Consider the following 19709-nt stretch of genomic DNA (forward strand, 5'->3'; position numbering starts at 1 on the left):
TACTATGTGACGATAAAGTCGCATTTAATATCGCATTTAATCAATATACATAGCCAGTTTCAACAAACCGCAGCCGACCATACCAAATCTCCTATAACTATTGTCGGTCAATATGCCCACTCATTCTTGAATCTCTCACGCTCAACCGTACAGATTATGCTCTTGGTGATCTTTTAACATCCCACAGATCTTCTGCGTTTCCTCTGAATAGCCTTTTTTTGAGATGCTCATCCTCGCCACACCAACCAACTACTTTCTTCATCCATGGCCTAATATCGAGACCCTCGAACCGTGTATGAGGCCAATCAGTTGCGAAAACGACATGGGTGTTGCCTGCAATGCGAATTACTTCTTTGGCGAGGGGATCCAAATCGCTATAATCAGATAGAGCGGCTATGCGATAAGGGGCTGACAACTTGACATAGGTAAGACCACCCTTGAGCAGGCGAGCTAAAGATGGGAAGCCCGGCAAGTCATACATATCGACACCCTGCTGGTCTTTCAGCGGTGGCTGTCCCAGATGGTCGATGCAAAACTTGACGTTGAGTTTTGGGATGATAGACTCGAGGATTTCGATCATCTTCATGGGAACGTAAACTTGAACGACCCAACCCAATGGTCTTACAGCATCGGCATACAATGTCAACTGCTGCTCTAATTCGTCCGCATCCATTTCTGCTCCAACTGACTGTAGGTTGAGTCTCACACCACGCACGCCCAACTCATGCCACTTGCGAAGCTCATCGGCGTCAAAGGCTTTAGGGTCGATTGCAACGACTCCCCTTCCACGCTCTGAACCAAGAGTCCGCAGACCATCAAGCAAACACGAATTATTCAAGCCATAAATGGATGGCTGAACAAGAACGATGTTTCGGAGACCCACGCTAGCTTCAAAGTCAAGGGCTTGCTCAAGAGAGTGCGAGGTTGGGCGGTATGTTGCTGATGGGTCGAGAGCGTAGTTCTCAACATCAACAATATGCATGTGTGAATCCCATGAGTCGGGTGGAATAAGCTGAGCGAGTTCTGAAGAAGCCATTGCGAAATTGTTGCGAGGAAACAATGAAGGATGGGAAAGACTTGGAGATGGGAATGTAGTTAATATAGCCAGTCCAATTACTGCTACTTTACAGAGGTGAGACGTATTTGGCGTTGACCGAGGTCGGCCGAGTCGGCGGAGAAAGCAAGTCATTGAGCTCCGCATTGTGTTGCAACGGCGAGTTTCCGAGATTTGACTTGGAAGATGCTAACAGTTGCAAAGTTTATCTTATTTTCCTTGTTTCTCACGCAACCTTAAGTATTGTAACGTTATTGATTTGCGTCTATATCAGAGTTTCCGAGGTTATCGTTCTTGTGAAGCGACGATGTAACGAACAGGCCTTAATCCTGGTCCGCTGCCGGATGTCGGGGGACCTCGGGGGCATATTGAAGGCACCGAGCGGATTCAGAATGAATTAGACGATGCGATGCGCACATGAATTGGAAGCCAGTAAAATCAGTATCCGAATGGGTCTTGTTGAAGGTGAGATGTACGTATACATGCATGTCTCATAATAAGCGTATCGCAGCTTACACAATACGCCCAATTTACAACCAGACATTCCGCTTACACATTGTGAGTATATGCTCTTTTTTTCTGACTGCATTCGTCAAGCCAATGAGTAGGTAGGTCCTCTGATCACCAACTCAGCCTCAGTCATTTTGATTCCATTCATTCAAAATGTGCCTAGCTCCTGCTTAGCCACGGGGATAAGAAGGCCTCTCACTAAGAAGAAACCGCGGGGCAAAAGACCCTTGATTACCTACCGCCACCTTCCCAAAAGAGCAATATAGCTCTTCTAATCCAATCGTCATCTGCGACTTCCGTGACGCACTGCACATCCCCGCCCGCCACACCTTCCTTCCACCTTCCACCCGTCAATTCCACAATTCCCCATTCTCCGGACGGACGATTTGTCATTCATTACCGCAGAAAAAGTTCAAATATCATTGTGGTCCCTTCCATTAAGATAGCTTCAGTTTTTTGCCGAGCTTGCTCACTCACCAAACACACTTGCGATTGACAGATACAATTGACCCCGCGGTAATCGGCAAAAAATGGCTTTCAACCTCCCTCCTTTCCTGGCGCGCCTCGCCCGCCCCTTTACACAGTCCACTCGCCTCTCTATCGCTCCTGATCAATCCGCCGCATCAGTTATTCCCGAGGGCGCACAGCGCTGTACTGTGGCCGCAGGCTGCTTCTGGGGCACTGAACACCTCTACCGCAGACACTTTGGCGACAAGGGTCTTATCGACGCAAAGGTCGGCTACATCGGCGGTGACCTCGAGAACCCTACCTACCGCGCCGTCTGCGGCGGCAAGACTGGCCGTACGTTTCCCATAAGAATATTGCAGATTTGGTGACTAACATCGCAACAGACGCTGAAGCCGCGCAAATCATTTTCGACCCGACAAAGGTCACATACGCACAGCTCCTTGAATTCTTCTACAAGACTCACGATCCCACGACGCTCAACCAGCAGGGCCCCGATACCGGCCCCCAGTACCGCTCCGCTATCTACTTCCACAACCCTGAGCAGGAGAAGATTGCGCGCGAGGTGACGGAGAAGGCTAACAAGCAGTGGTGGAAGGGCGGCATCGTGACTGAGATTGCGCCTGCTGGAAAGTGGTGGACTGCTGAGGAGTACCACCAGCTTTACCTACACAACAACCCCTCTGGTTATGAATGCCCTAGTCATTTCATGAGACCATTCCCTCCTCTGGAATAAGCCGTGATGGACCAAGGTCTTGGGGTTTTGATTGGAAGGAGTCACAAATGATATCAATGAAAGGCAGAGGAAAATACATGGGAAAATTCCATTGAAAGGTAGAATTTACTTGTATATCAGAGTGTGTAAGTTGGAGGGGAAATTTGATCAGTGTTTTTTATAGTATTTAGAGTCCTTAAATTAAATATGGAACTTATCTCGGCCCACAAACCAAGTTGATCAATAACAGAAGAGAGGAGTTCATTAGCCTCTGACAAAACAATAATCCTTTTTGCTTAAAAAATAATACAAGTTGCTTCTAAAGCTGGTTTATGCAAATACAAACATTGCTTACTTGCGGCGGTTCTGCTGCATCATGAGAATCTGGACCATGCGGATGAAGATGTTGAGGAAGTCAAGCTCAAGAGAGATACTCTCATTAACGGGGTCACGGCGCATGACACCAGCCTGAGCGAGACGGGCGTGGTGCAGGACCTTCTGGACATCGTACAGAGTGAAACCACCGAAGACAGCAAGACCACCGTACAACCAGAGGTTTTCAGTGAAAGCAAGAGTTCGGACAGCAGTGGCGGGGATGATGAGAGGAGCAAGACCGGAGGCGGCAACGATAGCAGCACCAGCAAGAAGAGGACCACCAATGTAGAGGTACTTCTCCTGCTTAGCAGTGGCGCCGACGATAGCAAGACCACCCATCATGGCAATGGTGTAGAGACCAGCACGGCCCAGAAGAACGGGAGGAACGAAGGCGAGAAGAGGGGCGACAAAGGCAGCCTGGGTGGCGTTGAAGGCAGTCCAGAGAGCGTACTTGGGGATATAGCTGCAAAGATGTTAGTAAAACCGACTCAATTTCGTCATCGATTATCTTTTTTCGAATTACTTACTTGTCAGGGCTGATAGATCGAGTTCCAATCATGGTAGCAAAGCTGAGAGCAAGACCACCAATGCCAACAACCCAAGGGTTGGTAACCATAATTCTGTACACAAAGCCAGTCTGAACCATTTGTCGAGCCGTCAATCCAATGATACCAATTCCGAGTCCAGTGTGCAAGAAAGTGTTGTTCAGGTATTCGCGCTCGTAGACGGGCATGCCGCCATCCTCACGAGTCTCACGGTTGAAGACAGCGTTGATGGCGACAAGAGTACCACCAAAGATGGCACCTCCGACCAAGAGTCGTCGGCTGGTTGACTGAGGGGCTGTTGCGACACCAGTAGGGGGACCCTGGTGGTAAGAACGGCCGCCGGCGCGACTCGTTCGCTGGAAGGCGTTGCGGGTGGCAGTGGATGTGATGCGCGAGGTGAAGAAGTTGGCTGTGGGCTTGGCCTGGACGTGGAAGCTTCGGGCGGATGCGGAGTTGCGGAAAGCAGTCTTTGAGAGCTCAGGAAGCCTCTGCGCAAAACGCGCAGGGCCCTGGCGGACAGTGAGGGTGAATGACATCGTCGTTCGTTCTGTCGGTGCAGTTGTCGATCGATAATGCAGGCGTTTACAAAGGAAAATGGTGAAGCGGGGACGGGGGACGCAGCGATATAAGTTCCTGGCCACAGAAGCATGACGTTGGGTAATCCAGTGGAGCTCTTCCAAAATCCGACGTCACGTGGCTATGGTGGAATATTGTGGAAAGAACCGGCGTCTAAGTGACTCAACTCTGTTGGTCAGCGCTCGGCCACTAAAGCTCTAAACTCCAAGGTCCGTCGGATTTACAGGAAGAAAGTTGACGACACAATTAGCTCGGCATGATTCAAATTTAGTCGCTTCTTACGTCAAATCATCTTGTATGAGTACCTAGGTATAGTACTATTAGGTAGGTAGGCTAGCTTAGCAGATTGGCAAGTTCTCCATCAGGGTATCTATCAACCAGGTATCCTTTCAACACAATTCGCATTCGTCTCATTTCGTGATGCATGTCCTGACCCGTCAATCCCCTATGCATCGTGGCATGAAATTTGAATGTAATGACAAATGCTCCATGACTCTGACGCCAATGCTGTAAGCAACATATATCCTATTATTGTGCACCGTCTCCAAACAACTATCATTTTCCAAACAAGGTTATCCAAGATGCCTTCTCCTTTCTTCATCTTAAGCTTCCACGCCCCTTTTCAATAACAAAGCTTACAGGGCGCCTTGCTCTCTTGGACCTGTATCCAAACGCCGAGCGTGGCATAAAGTTCTGCGAAGTGAGCATAGCAACGCTCATGGCTTTTGGTGCTGGTGCATCGTCTTCACCCTCTCCTGATCCAGAAATTTCGCCTGGCGTGGATTCTGCATGGCGTTGGCCAACTCGAGCATCGAAGCCCCAGTTCGCCACACCACCAGCTCGAATCCATGGCTCCAAGTTCCGGCATTGGCTAACATCCACCCAATTAAGTCGTCCGCAGCCGTTCAGAACGTTCTCAACTCCTCGTCCTGTGACACGGACACAACCACGCACACTTAGAGCTTCCAGGTCGTTCAAGTGAAGTGCCACACTCTCTAGACTTCCGTCACTGACTGCGCTTCCACAAAATGCCAATCGGAGTTCTTTCAATTTGGGCAGTCGGAGGGCGACGACTTCTGTTGCTGTGTCAGAAAGCGCACAACAGAACGATAGATCCAGATGTGTAAGGTTTTTGGCCGAGTTCACCAAAGCAACAACGGCATTGTCCGATAGATATGTACAGTCTGCCAAACACAGTCGAGAAAGCTTCTCGAACCGGAAAGGCGCCCATGATTGGAACCCGGCATCTGTGATTGATGTGCAGCGCGTAAGGGACAACCACTCAATACGGTTCGAGGCATGCGCCGCAAGGTGGGCCATGGAACGATCTGTGATGTGCTTGCAGTAGGAGAGGTTGAGGCGTCTCAGCTTCGGACATCCTACCACCGTTCCGGGTGGAAGGACATTTTGTGGTGCATGCTTCTGTTGCTGCTGCTTGGTTCGTGAACGAGCTGTGGAGCTGGAGATAACAACGGACTTGGAGGGTGGAGGATCAGGTTGGACCCAACCGACAACACGACCTAACAGGTTATCGCCGACTTTACGGCAGTTACTCCAATCCACCTCCTCCAAACCCTTGGCATTCTCACTCATCTCCAAAATCTGATTGGCTGAGACGTCCCAAACAGACTTCATTTTCCATGTCCTGACATTCTTGCCGCAGCTACGCCACAAAGCGCCGAACCCTTCATCAGTTACATGAAAGCAGTTGCTCAGGTCAATGGATAAAGCGCGAGTGCCGATAAAAGGAGCCAGCACTTTAATCAGAACTTCATCAGTAACTCTTCGGTTGTAGATCGAAAGGTCAATGTCTTGGCAGACTCTGGGCGATGTCGTTAAAAGTTTACGCCAGTGCGTGCTAACCAAGCGCAGCCGAAAGAGTTCCCCAATATCCACATGCTTAAAGATGTATATCAAGATCTCATCCGACAACACCGGTTTACTCATGGTGATAGGCCTCGTGGGCAGCGTAGTGCGAACTCGTTTGGCCGGAACGTCGTCGTCGTCGGATGGCGTATCCGAAAATGCAAATTTAATGGGCGTCACCTCTGACAAACGAGATCTTGCGCCATTGGTGTTCGGAGCGGAACTGTCTGTGGGAGGTATCGGGGGCGCTAAAGAATGGCGTCTTCGGTTTCTGATGTTCTCCATGTTGACGCTCAGGAACGGGTCGGGATCCTTGGGTGCTACGTTGGCAACGTCCTCTTTAGAAGGAGATCCTGGTTTAGACGCAGTAGTGAATGTGAGGTTGGGAAGTGATGCTCTCATAGATGCCGTAGGGGTCGTTGGATCGGATTTGTTGGCCTTTTCCCTGCCATCGACATCGATCATGTCAACATCGTCGCTCTGTTTAATGTAACGTGATCGTGCAGTCTCTTTAACCTGTGTCAAGATATCTGAAGGACAGCGCCTCCAAAACTCGTCGAGGACGTCTCCAGTGATCATGATACACTCCACAGAGGTGATGGACCGTACAGTAGCTGTTCGGCCACGGGACAAACCTAAACTTGCCACTTCGCCAAAGTATTGGCCTGCCTTCAGCCGCGGCCGTTTCGGAATAGCCAAAGCCTTGTTTTGAACGTTGCTGTCGTAAACCGGTTCGTCGTGTATCACCTCAGCTTCTCCACGGACGATGAAAAATATTTCGTTGCCGGGCAAGCCTTGACGGACAATGTCTGTGAAGGGGGTATAAGATTTGGGTTGGACACTGAGTCCCAGAAAGTGCAGTATATCCGCGGGGAGGGTGGAGAAAAGTGGAAGCTCTTTAAGTGTGGTTCGAATGTTGATTTGACCACTCCCAATAGCACTGCCAGCAGTTGGGTCTTCCATGATACCTGGACTTGGCGATTTCCTCTTCTTGTTGTTGACCACAGTACCATCTTTGATGACACCGCTTTCTCCAGTAGATACTTCACCAGGTGCTGCCTCTCGAGCAGTAAAATCCCCTTGAGGGGGTGACTTGGTCAACCTTCCGCCCTCTTGTCGTTTTTTCTTAAGAAGATTTAGTCGCTCTTGTGCCTCTTCTCGAATTGCCTTTTCCATATCTGGGAATTTGGGTATCACGGCATGCAGATCTTCTTTCTTCAAAACCAGCAGAAGACATTTCGTGCGTGCAACAATGGTGGCCGTACGTGGCATGCTCATCAAAACACCAATTTCACCAAAGAATGATCCAGGGTTGAGCTCAGCATAGACCGCCTCACCGTCCCGCGAAGTCACAGCAACAACACCTCGTACCAGCCAGTACATTGCCTTGGCCTCATCTCCTTCGGTCACGATATGGTCGTTGGGACTCTGGATTTGAGGCTTCAAGTGGTTTCCGATAGCAACAAGAAATTCCTCAGGGGCGGACATAAAAAGAGGGAAGGATCTAATGCGGTCGACCAAGTCCAGTGGCATGTCTCGAATAAGTGATGCTGTGAGCGGCGAAGGCCGCACTGGCCGCGTGGGGTTCGTCTCGACATTGAAGGATCGAATTAAAGAGATGGAGTCTGACGATGCTGCTGCAGCCGCGGCATTCTGGTGATGAGCCAACGCCCTATAGGGCGATCCGGAGCTTGAACGACCCCGCCTCATTGTTCTACGCTTGACAAAGAGCAATGTAGCTGGGAGTCAGCGCAATTGCAGTGATGAGGACAGTTACTCTCCCTCCAGCAAGCTCTCGAGCCGCTGCAGCAGCAGCTAAGAATGGGATCTGTTGTCGTTCGTTTATAATCGGTGTGTACAGTTGAAATTTTATGAGGCGCAAGTATCGACTAGAGCCTTGAAGATCGAGCAAGACACGGTCATGCTCTGGTGTGACGACTCGATGGTGAGGGATGGTGACCGTTGATGGGAATAGAATAATCAAGTTTGTACAGTCGTTTTATCGGCTCACGATACGAGGTTTGACGCAGAAGAGGTTCGTATGGCCGTTCAGAATCGATGCGTAACGTCCGCGATAAGCGGAAGATGGAAATTCTATAGTCACAAGCTCAATGGCGAGCTGACAAGTCACACAGAGTTCCAAGGCGGCGGTTTGGAAACTTCCGTAACACGAGAACAAGGTGAAAGCTGTTGCAAGTGCGAGTGTAAAAGTTGAGCGTCAAAGACGATGGTGTAGATGTACCGGAATGGGCTTTGAAGGCTGTGAGCGATGACGGCAACGCGGACAAAGACTGGAATCTGATGTAGAGACTTACCAAAGCTTGAACAGGAGCCAAGAAACAAAGGTTGTCTGATAGCCTCTAGCAGAATGTTGCAAAGTAGAAAGCAAGTGGGGAGCTATCAAGAAGCAACAGGGAAGCTTTTGCGAGGGTGGCAATTGGCATAATACACAGCTCGAAAAGGAAATCAGTTGAGGGAGGTCAAGAACCATGAAGATAGTCCGCATGGGAAAAGATGGATTCCAGTCCCCAAGAAGAGCCCAAGCAGTGTAGTCTGGCCGCCACAAGAATAACGCCCACCCACAATACAGAGGGCCCCTCAGTATTGGATCTCTTACGGTCTCACACGCCCACCGCCCACTCACACGCTTAAGGCGAGCTCTGTGTGGGGTATCGATTCTAGCTGGACGGGCGGGCAGTGCCGTCACACACGGTGAAGAGCGTGTAAGAAACGAGCAGGGCAGCAGGGGCCCTGGGTGCAGCGACACGTTGAGTGGAGTATTTGAGCAAGCCAGAAAGCAAGCACCGGCAATGCAAGCAATTGGGCGGCCTGGTAAAAGAGCCAACTGACTGCCGAAAGACATCAAAATTGGGTTCAGATATCCGTGTTAATGATGCGATTGCGGATGAACAAAATGAGACGTGGTGGTGCCGGTACCTTGGCACATGCGCATGTAGCTTAGATAGATTTAGTACCTAAGTTTAGTGGCGTCCTGGTTGCCACGCAGGGCACGAGAAAGTGAAACCGAACTGCTACTGGCGGCCAGGTCAATGCGTGCTTGTATTGGCGCTTTGGCGCTTCGGCGGATGCTTCGATAAAGCTTCAGTGGGATGGAAGTGCTGCTCGTCATGGAATCATTGTTGCTTGACCCTTTCAAGGACCCTAGCAAAGTCCTTCTCATCCTCACTAGCGGACGGCACCAAGCGCAGATGACCGAGCGCGCACAGGGCGCTTGATGGTTCTTTGCGTTGGCTTTCTGGCAGGGGCAAAACAATCTGACCTAGAGGGCCTGATGGGTTTTACGGAAGCGACCCGATAGCTTCTATGCACCGTCCGTCATACATGCAAATGCTCCAGCTGGAAGACGGATTGTTGGCGAAAAGGGCCATGCAATCAGAAAATTAACTTCACTTGCCAGTGGCTGACGGTGAGCCGTGTTTCCTTAGGGTTAGTAGCGGTCGTCGTCTGCCGTCATCATTTCTCTCTCTGCTACGTCGATCCTGATCTTCGGATCCGTGCAGCCAGCCTCCAGCCTACCGGGAAAGGGGTCATCGGTCAGAAGACCTCCTTTGTTATTTGTCGGCGTATATCCGCTCTGGACGTGATTTATCTCAAGCAAGCTACAAGGAAACTTGACCGTTGAAGAGCCGTCAAAGAGTTTCGATATCCGTTGTAGCACCGTTTGGTCTTTGTCCTATGAAAGATAGGTAAGATGGATTTTGACTTGCATTTTGCATTTGCGGAATTACCGCGTACCGCGGTTGGCTAGCGGTAGCTGTGGCTGGGAACAAGTATATCGGCGGATAGATTAAAAGCATTGTTCGCGTTTATGCCAATGCTAATAGTGTACCAGATGAGGCATGTTGTCGCAAAGATCCTAGTCTTGGATGCATTAGATAAATGAAATGCTAGGTGGAATTCTTTTTTAGTGAAACGTTTCGTCATGTTGTTTCATCTGGGCGGGTAACCAGAGACATGCACCTTCCTTTGAGAAATCACCGACGACCTGGGTTTGCGAGCAAGGTAGGTACAGCCGGTGCGCATTAGAGTACCTGGATACTTCCTACGTTTAGACAAGTGCAGTATGGATATTTTAGGTACTGGAAAATATGCAGGTGCTTCTCATAGAAACACTGCAGCCCTGCCAGCCCTGACAACTTTTCGTCAATTTCTTTCTATAATAGCTGTCATAATGGCGCGAACAACCAGTATTAGCAATGTTTCCTTTTTCCAAGTGAGACAGGATGACCAGTCATTAAGCTACCCTCCCCTACCTCTAGGCTCTAGTTCACCAATTTTGGTTTTTCTAGAAGGTTGCACTGAGCAAGGGCCAGCGGTCAAGCAACGCCATGACCACCTGGCCCTGGTCATGGAAACTCGCTAGAAGAATGCACGCACTCCAATGGAATTACTTCCTAAAACGGCTTGTCATTCTGTGTGCATCTTCAGGTCAACAAACCAATGCTAAAGTTCCAAATAAGCCTCTGCCCAGCATTTACCACTCTCAAGTTGACTGATCACATTGACGATTCCTCATTGCCTGATATTGCAGGGACTCATATCCATTCAATAGCATGCCCAGCGTTCACGAATCGTACCTTGCATGTATAGTTTCCATAGCGTTCCATCTTCTGCCAACCGTTGGGCCGCCATACCGCGTCCTGCCTGCTTGAAATTGCCATGGAATTTGTGGTGTGCTTTTGAAGGAATTGGTCAGCACCTCGTGAGGCCGTAACAGATGATTACCCAAAATAAATGTGGTAGCTGAGGTTACTGACTCGAGCACTTTGTTCTAACGCACGCCATCACAGAACGATATGGTCTTCCAGACTTATCCCATTTGCAATAGCTCAAACTATTGTCTGCTTTGGTCAGTCATACAAAGTCAAAATACGCTTGGCAGCTGGGGAGTGCAGTGCTGGTAAAGGTGAATGGAACAACAGGCAGGCAGGCAGGCGGGTCAGATAGGACAGACATACTTTCTGCTGGAAAGCTCAAATCAACATGGTCCTTTGCCATCTTATGGCCTGATTATAGCTACTACTGTTTGTCACATCATCACATCATATTGTGGCTTGTGGCTTTGCTGAACTGTGTCTACTATTCTTCCTACTCTTCCTTCTATGGTAATACTATAGAGATGACTGTATTTTTTCTTATAAGAATCGATTGTATGCCATGAAATAAATTTACATTGAATTGAGTTAAGTTTGACAAGAGGGCAACCTGAGTTCAAACGATCAACTACGAATAAACAATTATATATAGTATTGTTATTCCTATATCATATTGACTATCATTTTAATTCATAGCTACTTTTAACGTAGCATTTTGTTCAGTTAGCCTGTGATATTGTCATTAGAAATAAGCATGAAGGCCAGCCTTACTCTTAGAAGCTATGAGGGAATGGAAAAGGATTCTAATTTGACAGGAAGTTGAAAATAGGATTAGGCGTAAGTGTCTGAATATCTTATTGTCCAGTCAACCGTCTCGAGAGCGATATGTTGGTGGCGATAAAGAGCATACATTGTTTTGTAATAACGCAAGCACTTACACAACATTGAAAGTTCGGCACGGCATCAACATGTCATTACTTCTTACTTCATACGCCTTCAAAATTTCTCGTTGAACGTACGAGAAACTAGCTAAGTTACTTACTCTACAGTGAAGTCATCCAGAATGCCAGAACGCATCACAAACATCTTCGGTTGACCGAAATACCGATACTGGCACGAACATTTCACATACCACTATCACGGCATAAGGTTCGGGGGGAGTGTCTTTCGAGTTTCTATTAAAAGCTTTTCTGAGAATGATGGCTAGAACTGCAATATCGTCATAAGTTGGCCTCAAGGAAAGGAAGTGTGTACAGGCGAAAATGCACTCCCTTATGATGTGTCCCACCCAACCGTTCTTTGACCCGACATTCGAGATAGAGAGGTTTCCGTAGTATTATAAATACATGAATCGCTGACCGAGTATTATTCCTACGTACATCTTCATAGACCGTGTCGAAGCTGCAGGCACCGAGATTCGCGTCAAAGTACCTAGGTATATAGACTTGAGGCTGCCAAGCTAGAGCAATAGGACTTGTACTTGACAAAAACAATTTGAGCAGCTATACATCGATAAAATCATCGCTTCTTTTGTATTGAAGAGCCAAATGCCGACATTTGTTGGTTAATCGTAAGCAATGTAGGAAGCATTCTGTCAAACACCTTATCTGCGCCAATTTCAGGACAAGAACACGGTCATCTACCAAATTGGGCTTGTCCAAAGACTCGATTCGTGTTTGACAAACTAAGTTCACAATGTAAGCTTACCAGTCAAACATTTTTGGTGATTGGTAGGGGTTTTTGATATGAGCTTGCTGGACAACATGCCGGTTCTGAGTGCATAACCTCAGTATGTGATCACCATCTAGGACGGGGACGCATACACCCACAAACGACCGTAGTTATTAATCTTAGAGACAACTTCTCTAGTATCAGAGGTACTTTTAGGGGTCCAGTCGTGTGGATATGGATTGCCACCATTGGCTTGCGGTGAAGGGGTGTATGCTTGTTGCACTACACAAACTAATGGTATTGAGATAAACAGGAGTTATTGTCAGAACCAGTGAGTCTTAGGAACGGCTATTATACTTCTTTTTCTTTTACAAAAGTCGGTAGTGCATCACCACATATGTGAGTATCCCTTGGGACAACTACGATGTCAAAAGATATATGATTTAGGTTGATAAAGGAGACCATGAGAATACTATCTCTTCATCTCGACTAGACAGGAGAATGTACCTAATATCTCACAAGCGATAGGTTGCTTAAAGGCGCATCAAGCATTATGTCTTTAACGATAGACGTGCTGAGGTCTTCAAAGGTATTCTTCTGGAGTGTAAGGACAGAATACGAAGAACTAATGGACAACCAAGTTGAGCATTTACCCTATATAGGGAAACTCCAGGTCTGAGTTCCTTTGCCATTACAGTCCCTGCAGAGCGTGTTTGCAGTTATGACTTTCACACCAAGAAGCCAAGTATCACATCAGGACAGATGGGCAAAGTCGTGGTTCTATATGACGACTGTGTTAAGATTTCTTGGAATCAAGAAGTGGCTGAACTCGACATCTACGCTCCAAACTCTGTGGGTAGTAGTGAAACTATGCCGTTTATATCGGTATTATCTAGGATAAGACATTCCGGGCACTCTATACCCAACAAAGGAATCTGACTTTAAACCAGTAGGCTTTGACAGACGACCTTCTATAATACTACGCAGCACCGCAGGTAGCACTCCGAGGTTTCCAAGGCAATGCCAAATCGGCGTTGATTTTAGTCCTACGCAACGTATCCCACAACTGTTGTTGTAGTTGGCTGGAGTTTAGTTTCTGTGTGGCTCGGGCCACGTCGGTCATTAAGTAGAAATCTTATAGGCAGGCCAGCCTTGATGTTGATACTATTGAGTTGTATCTCAAGACTGGGCTGTCGTTGGAAATATGGAAATACCAACTGAAAGGTAGCACAGTGGCGGTCTTAAAGGCTAAACAGTTAATCCCAATTCGTATTTTGGTATTCAGTCGTTAGGGTGGAAGCTCATCGTATCGAGTTCTCATGTTACGGCGAGACCGGATTGTCCAAGGATCAATATGTATGTGTTTTGCAGAAAGCGGCATGGATGGTGTAGTTGGAAGGTAGTAATGCACTATGTATGCACAAGATGCAAGCATGGGCCTAGACCCAGGGGCAAAATGCGGAGGAGTGTTTGAGGGGTGACCATTGGCATACGCTTATTGGCGGAACGAGTGCGCTGTGAGATCTGGTCATTTCAAGAAGCACTTGCTTGATGCGTGTTAGTGATGATGAGAGAGAAAAGGGAGCGGAGCGGAGAGGACAGAATAGACAAGAAAGAAAAGCCACGATGCTCCATTTCAAAGCTGATGGTGGTTAACAGGCTATTGGAAGATTAGAACCACCCCCGCCAAGGCCAACATAAAAAAAGGAACAAAGGTTGAGCGAGGGGAGTGTCACGAGGTTCACGATGCAGACCGCTAAGGGCAAAGTGTTAGGTAATTGATTTGAGCCGCCACAGGTTTACAAGGGGGGGAGAAGTGAAAGCTGGGGGAAGGTTGACCAACGACAGGAGCTCCCTTGTCTGTTTCTGGAGGTTTGTGGTTGTGAGGCTTGCAAGTGTTTTCTTGGGTCTACATAGTAGTTGACGACGGCAGCTGTGGACTGGGATCTGCAAGACTTGTTGGGGTGGACGAGATTAGAAATCTAATCTAATCTACTCTGTAGGAAAGTAAGAAGAGAAGAGAGGAGTGGGGAGGAGAGGAGAGGAAAGAGAGATGTCAGCTGGAGGTTCGGAAAGATTGGACTACTGAGGACTAGGTGCCTGGCCTGAAGGGAAGTAGTGGCATAAGTCAAAGGTCAAGTGACATGTTGGAAGGGTGATGGAAAAAAGAAAAGAGGCAAATTTAGGCCATGACGTTGAGGAAAATCCGGGGTAAGAATGGCCTTCTTCTTGTCTTCTTTTTTATTCGGTGTAGCTTCCGGGGGGTGCGGGTGCGGGTATGTATATCGGCGCTTGTGAGACTCCCGGCCGCGCACCGGAGCCGCTATCGGGAGAGTATAAAAGCATGATCATCATGTTGAAGTGGTTTGATGATATGATTGATGACAAACGTAATGTAGTTGATGCCGAAATCCTGATTTCTCTTGTTGAACTGATAGTGTAACAATAACATAATGTGTTGCATAATAAGCTGTTGTGAACCCCCTTTTATTACCTACCTAGCATGAGCATGATCACAATGTCTGGCATTCAATAGCTTGGGTAGTTGTTGGTATTCGTATTCAGGGGTTGAAGGCGCATGTCTTGAACTAGTGAGGCGAGGCGGTGTCTAGTTACCCCATGTCATTTGTAGAACAGCCGATATAGCTTAATTACAGACATATTCCGGGGCAGAAATGAAGTGAAGTGAGCAATCTAATCTCGTTCCATCTCTGTCAGAACACTATGAGGCACGTGCTCTGGACTGAATCGCACGTTATGATGTGAGTCGTACTATGCAATATCGATATCACAAGGTGAAGATCAATAACGTGTCTGTATGTCCATGCTTCAATACCCGGAGAAAGCTTCCGGTATTTTCAAACTTGTTGGCATGAATAAGATAATGAGCATGGTGTTGTTCCGTCCGTTAGCTTCCACTATCCCGTGACCAGTCCTGTCTCGGCGGTTGGAGTCGGTGTTGTTCTCCGTGTCGGTCTCGGCCTCGTGTGTTTATTAAGCTCTAGTCGGCGCTACGACTAGAGCCGGAAGAAACGGGGTGCCGGTAGAGAATCGAGAAAAAATTAAGAACCCTTCCAAGAGGACCTGGAAATTCTGGAGACCGGCAATAGAAGCCGGTCCTTGATGAGAAATTCCCTCTCTTTTTACGTATCATACTCATACTTAAAACGACTTGTTGTCGACTATGGCGGTTAGTTGAATACTCGCTTGTTGCTGACAAAAACCGCCGGCAATGCGGCGTTGAAAACTGCAAGCTTTTGCCAGTCAGTCATTGTCAATGCGGGTGGTAATAAGCCGGTGGTGCAGTGAAGGGTAAGGTATGTTGGTAGGCGGCGTAAAGGTACCATACAGTAGTACTTCGCCTCAAACTTTGCTATTGTAAGGTTGTCCTTGTGACCTGACTGGTCGTTATCCGTCACTATTGCGGTTGTTCTGTACTGTTTTTTTTTTTTCTCTTCCTAGGACCTAGAAGCCATTGTCGAATAGAATCTTTAAATTCCCGCCGTGTTCGGGACGCCATGCTCACGAGGATCTCGGCGAATCTAGCAAAGAAGTAACTTACAGATCTGGGGCATTCTCTTTCTAGAGGATCACTGCATCTGCTAGAAATCTGTGAAACGAGGGCGGGGTTATGTGTGTGTATTTCTATTACTCTACAGATGCAGCTTCCCATCCACTGACGATGAATGTCATTCATTCATATTACGTTTTACTACCAACGTTACCTCTGAATCCACTGGCACAAGTCAACATAATTGTCAGATATGGCTGTGACTCGGCTGTGCCGTGCCGTGCCAAAGACTGTGGAAGCACAGAAAGGTCCATGTCCGCGGAACAGATGTTCTATAAGTTGTACGACATAAAGATACCATACATGATACACGTCAAGGGGATGCATAAAGACGCAATTGTCTAGGATGATCAACGACAACTGTACAGTTGAAAGAACAACAACATTTGATCGTCGCTAATATTATGATGAATTGTGTATGGATAAATTTGGTGGATGCGTCGTCAATGTGTGGTGGATGATGATGGATTTGGATTTGTTGACAAAATTAGTAGACGGTCCCCTACCCTCTCCAATTGTTGTTAGTCTTGGCTTCTCAGCGACGTCGTTCTCATTACTCAATCCCGACTTGTTTCATCCAATCGAGTGGCACACTCTTTTTTCCAAGGCCATGACCGATTCGGTAGACAGCGGTTGTAGCGAACTTCCTTTCTCTGTTTGGACGTAGGGAAACCGTCTCTGACTTCTCATTACTCGCTAAGAATTCATCATTGGATATTTTCAGAAAATGAGTAAAGATGACTGTGAATTACTGTGACTGCGATTTTCGTCAATCGATCCATCTCGGTTACGAATTACCAGCACCAGCCGTTTCATTTCCCCAATGGCGTCTGTCGTGTCGCTTTTTTGCTCACCTGACGTCTCCGGGCCCGAGAAGCCCATCCAGTCCTCGATTTCTATTACCCAATATTGTGCGATCCTGGAGCTAAAACCAATACCCCGTGCATGGTCCATGGCCTGCCTGGTCTGGCTACTGGCATCGTAACGTATGTCCCTGGCGTTGAGCCAGCCCCAGTGGCGCCGCTCGTTAGCTTGTTCTTGTTTCTTCCTCATCGTTCGGGGTTCGCCTTGCTTGCTTGCTTGTGGTCTTGGTCCCTACTCCTGGGCGTCCAGCTAAGGTGTTTGGACCCTCCGGTCCCCGTCATGAGGTCCCTTCCCTTGTCAAAAAGTCAACTTACACTAAGCTCGAGAGAGTCGCCTCGTGGAGTCGTTCGTTCTTTTCCTTCGTTTATAACCATCCACGCCCCCGAGCCCTGATGCGCCGACCTTTGCCCTCGTTTCTTTCCTCTATTAGAATTCAGACCTTTTCTCAATAAAGAAAAAAGAAGAAAAAGAACAAGACCTAGAACCTAAGATATTATATCTCAGGCTCTGTCATATTAACATAAACATCTCCAGGTTTCACTCCGGCTTCGCAAAGTCTACTCACTCTGTCGTCATCGCTTCTCGCCGCCCTCTATCGGCCTAAGTAACAAATACAAACAAACAAAACCTCCCGGATCCGGTCAGTGGCCAATACAACGCCACTGCTTTTTCCGTGAATACCTTTTATTCTCTTTTTTATACAAACTTGAATTCTTGCCAACCGTTGGGTTGGCAAGCTGAGTTCTTCATACCCGCCTAAACCTTACTTTTACCGTTCCGTCCTGTTTCAGGGTCGGCCATTGCATATCCTTGTTTAATAGAATTGAATGGCTCTCCCTCTTACTCCTACGCACCCCGCGGTGCCTTCGCCTTCCGCACCTTCAGCACCAGGCTACTTTGACCTTTCTGCTCTGCTCAAGGCAAAGATGTCTCGCCCCGAATCTCCAAACAGCAACAGCGATAAGACCGCCCGCTCATCCTTCTCCTCCGTCCGGGAGAACGACGATGGCCTAGCTCAGACTTTCACACGTTCCAAGATTTCATCCTACACTCAAGGGACGGAAGAGGTATTCGATGAATCACCCTCACCCTCGGCTGAGCTTGCATCGCCTACTTTTCAGGCTCCTCTGACGCAGCCTCACAGTCGGCTTCATGGGTTCTGGTTTCCCGCCGATAACTTTCGCGGATGGAAGCAGATCCCCATCAAAGGCAAATCCGCCAGCCGCAGCTGCGAGGACCTTCATAAGCTGTCCATGACATGGAGCTCTCCAGCACCTCCCACTGTCACAAAGAAGCCTTCCCTCAACGGCTACGAGACCGGAACCTCTCCTCTCGAGCGACTCCCCAGCGAAGTTTTAGGTACGTGCACATGCGACAAAGGCTGTCAATTGGAAACCCTGTCAAAACGACCCTGGCCCCAATTATACGTATTATCAGTGCACTAACATGTCGATCATAGGTTCCATCATTGACCTTCTCGTCATCGAGATCCCCCCGAATGGCCTTACGCCGCGAAATGCCGACCTCATGGCTCTTTTGCTGACTTCGCGATCTATTCACGCTGCGACGCTCAACACACTCTACCGTCACATTACGATTCCTCACTCACGAATCTTCCGAAAGTTTCTTGCGACCATCACTGAGTACCCTGCTCTCGCCTCGATGGTGCGGCGGCTGGACTTTAGCCACTTCAACCCCTCCACCATTTTCTCGACTGCGAGCGAGCGGGCTCAGACTCGAAACTTGACCTCCGAGACCCTTCATAAATGTCTCGAGCTAACCCCATACCTACAGGAGTTCTTGGCCCAGGAGTACATCGATGAGGATCTTGGACCCGAGGTGGTCAAGAAGCTCTTTTTCGATATGCCCCGGCTCCAAGCCGTCGATTTCGCCGGCTGCTCCTCACCTTTCTTCAAGAACTCTTTCAACAGCCTCCTCCAGGAACAGTGGCCCGACTCTCTGACACTTACTCGCGTTTCGTTCCACAAGTGTCTGAACCTGCCAGGATCTGTTTTTGAGGCTATCCTACCTCGTCTTGAAAGAGCCACTCACCTCGATCTCGCTGGAACCAGAGTGACCGACAAGGCTCTACAGAGCTTGCCTGAGACGGCAAGACTCACTCACCTGAACTTGGCCAAGTGCCGTGAGCTCACCTCTGAGGTAGTTGTCAAGTTCATCACCACGCATCCTGCTATTACTCAGACCATTACTGTTCTGAGCCTTGCTACTAATGCCAGCAGCCACCTCCTGCTTGGCAAGGCCGACGTCGATGCTATCCTTCCTCGTCTGCCTCACACGATCCGATCGCTGAGTCTCAAGGGTAGCAGAATGGATCCCTCCCATCTTCCTCTGCTCACCCCTCTGGTCCAGCACCTTGAGGAGCTTGCTATCGGCCGAGGCCTCGATCTCCGCGATATTCACCAGCTCCTGTACCAGGCTCAGGAGTGGATTCCTCACAGCCTCCGATACATTGATATCTCCGACTTGGACACTATCATTGGCAGTGCTAGCGCTCTTCTCACCCCCGCTTCTGCACCTTTACAGGTTATCGAGCTCGAGGAGCGTGCATACGAACGCGCAGCCAAGGCGAAGAAGAACCTTGAGCGCGCTGGGTGGACTCCAAAGGAGTTCGGCAGCCGATACTGGCTAGTCCGTATGGAAACTGACCTCGATAGCGGCGCCCGGTGGTGGAAGCTGGGCGCTGAGAGCTGGGGCATGAGGAAGATCCCAGTCGCAAAGGCCGACGTCGGAGGCATGTACGGCACTTTTATGTTCGGCCGAAGGCTGTAAAGTGCCGGTCTCCGAGCTTGCATACATCACTTCGGTGAATTTCTCTACTCTCACATCATTTTCGGGTGTTTTTGGGTTGCCTTTTTATGGT

At 48.5% G+C, this 19709-nt stretch overlaps 5 protein-coding genes across 5 annotated transcripts; 2 read left to right on the top strand and 3 right to left on the bottom strand.

The window, feature by feature from the left end:
- Nucleotides 1-154: 154 nt before the first annotated feature.
- On the bottom strand, nucleotides 155-1036 carry FSST1_003639 (uncharacterized protein; the record flags this gene model as incomplete). Its single annotated transcript, XM_083229736.1, has 1 exon — nucleotides 155-1036. One exon carries the CDS (start codon nucleotides 1034-1036, stop codon nucleotides 155-157), a length of 882 nt encoding a protein of 293 aa, XP_083087069.1.
- A 1058-nt stretch (nucleotides 1037-2094) lies between these two features.
- On the top strand, nucleotides 2095-2765 carry FSST1_003640 (peptide-methionine-S-sulfoxide reductase; the record flags this gene model as incomplete). Its single annotated transcript, XM_083229738.1, has 2 exons — nucleotides 2095-2365; nucleotides 2416-2765. 2 exons carry the CDS (start codon nucleotides 2095-2097, stop codon nucleotides 2763-2765), a joined length of 621 nt encoding a protein of 206 aa, XP_083087070.1.
- A 330-nt stretch (nucleotides 2766-3095) lies between these two features.
- Nucleotides 3096-4200, bottom strand: FSST1_003641 (uncharacterized protein; the record flags this gene model as incomplete). The annotated part of the gene is made up of 2 exons (XM_083229739.1): nucleotides 3096-3582; nucleotides 3647-4200. 2 exons carry the CDS (start codon nucleotides 4198-4200, stop codon nucleotides 3096-3098), a joined length of 1041 nt encoding a protein of 346 aa, XP_083087071.1.
- A 637-nt stretch (nucleotides 4201-4837) lies between these two features.
- Nucleotides 4838-7816, bottom strand: FSST1_003642 (uncharacterized protein; the record flags this gene model as incomplete). The annotated part of the gene is made up of 1 exon (XM_083229740.1): nucleotides 4838-7816. One exon carries the CDS (start codon nucleotides 7814-7816, stop codon nucleotides 4838-4840), a length of 2979 nt encoding a protein of 992 aa, XP_083087072.1.
- A 9839-nt stretch (nucleotides 7817-17655) lies between these two features.
- Nucleotides 17656-19618, top strand: FSST1_003643 (uncharacterized protein; the record flags this gene model as incomplete). Its single annotated transcript, XM_083229741.1, has 2 exons — nucleotides 17656-18187; nucleotides 18288-19618. 2 exons carry the CDS (start codon nucleotides 17656-17658, stop codon nucleotides 19616-19618), a joined length of 1863 nt encoding a protein of 620 aa, XP_083087073.1.
- Nucleotides 19619-19709: the final 91 nt, after the last annotated feature.

The sequence above is a fragment of the Fusarium sambucinum genome, chromosome I (assembly GCF_050947815.1).
Source record: "Fusarium sambucinum isolate potato_lamoka chromosome I, whole genome shotgun sequence".
Taxonomy (NCBI): domain Eukaryota; kingdom Fungi; phylum Ascomycota; class Sordariomycetes; order Hypocreales; family Nectriaceae; genus Fusarium; species Fusarium sambucinum.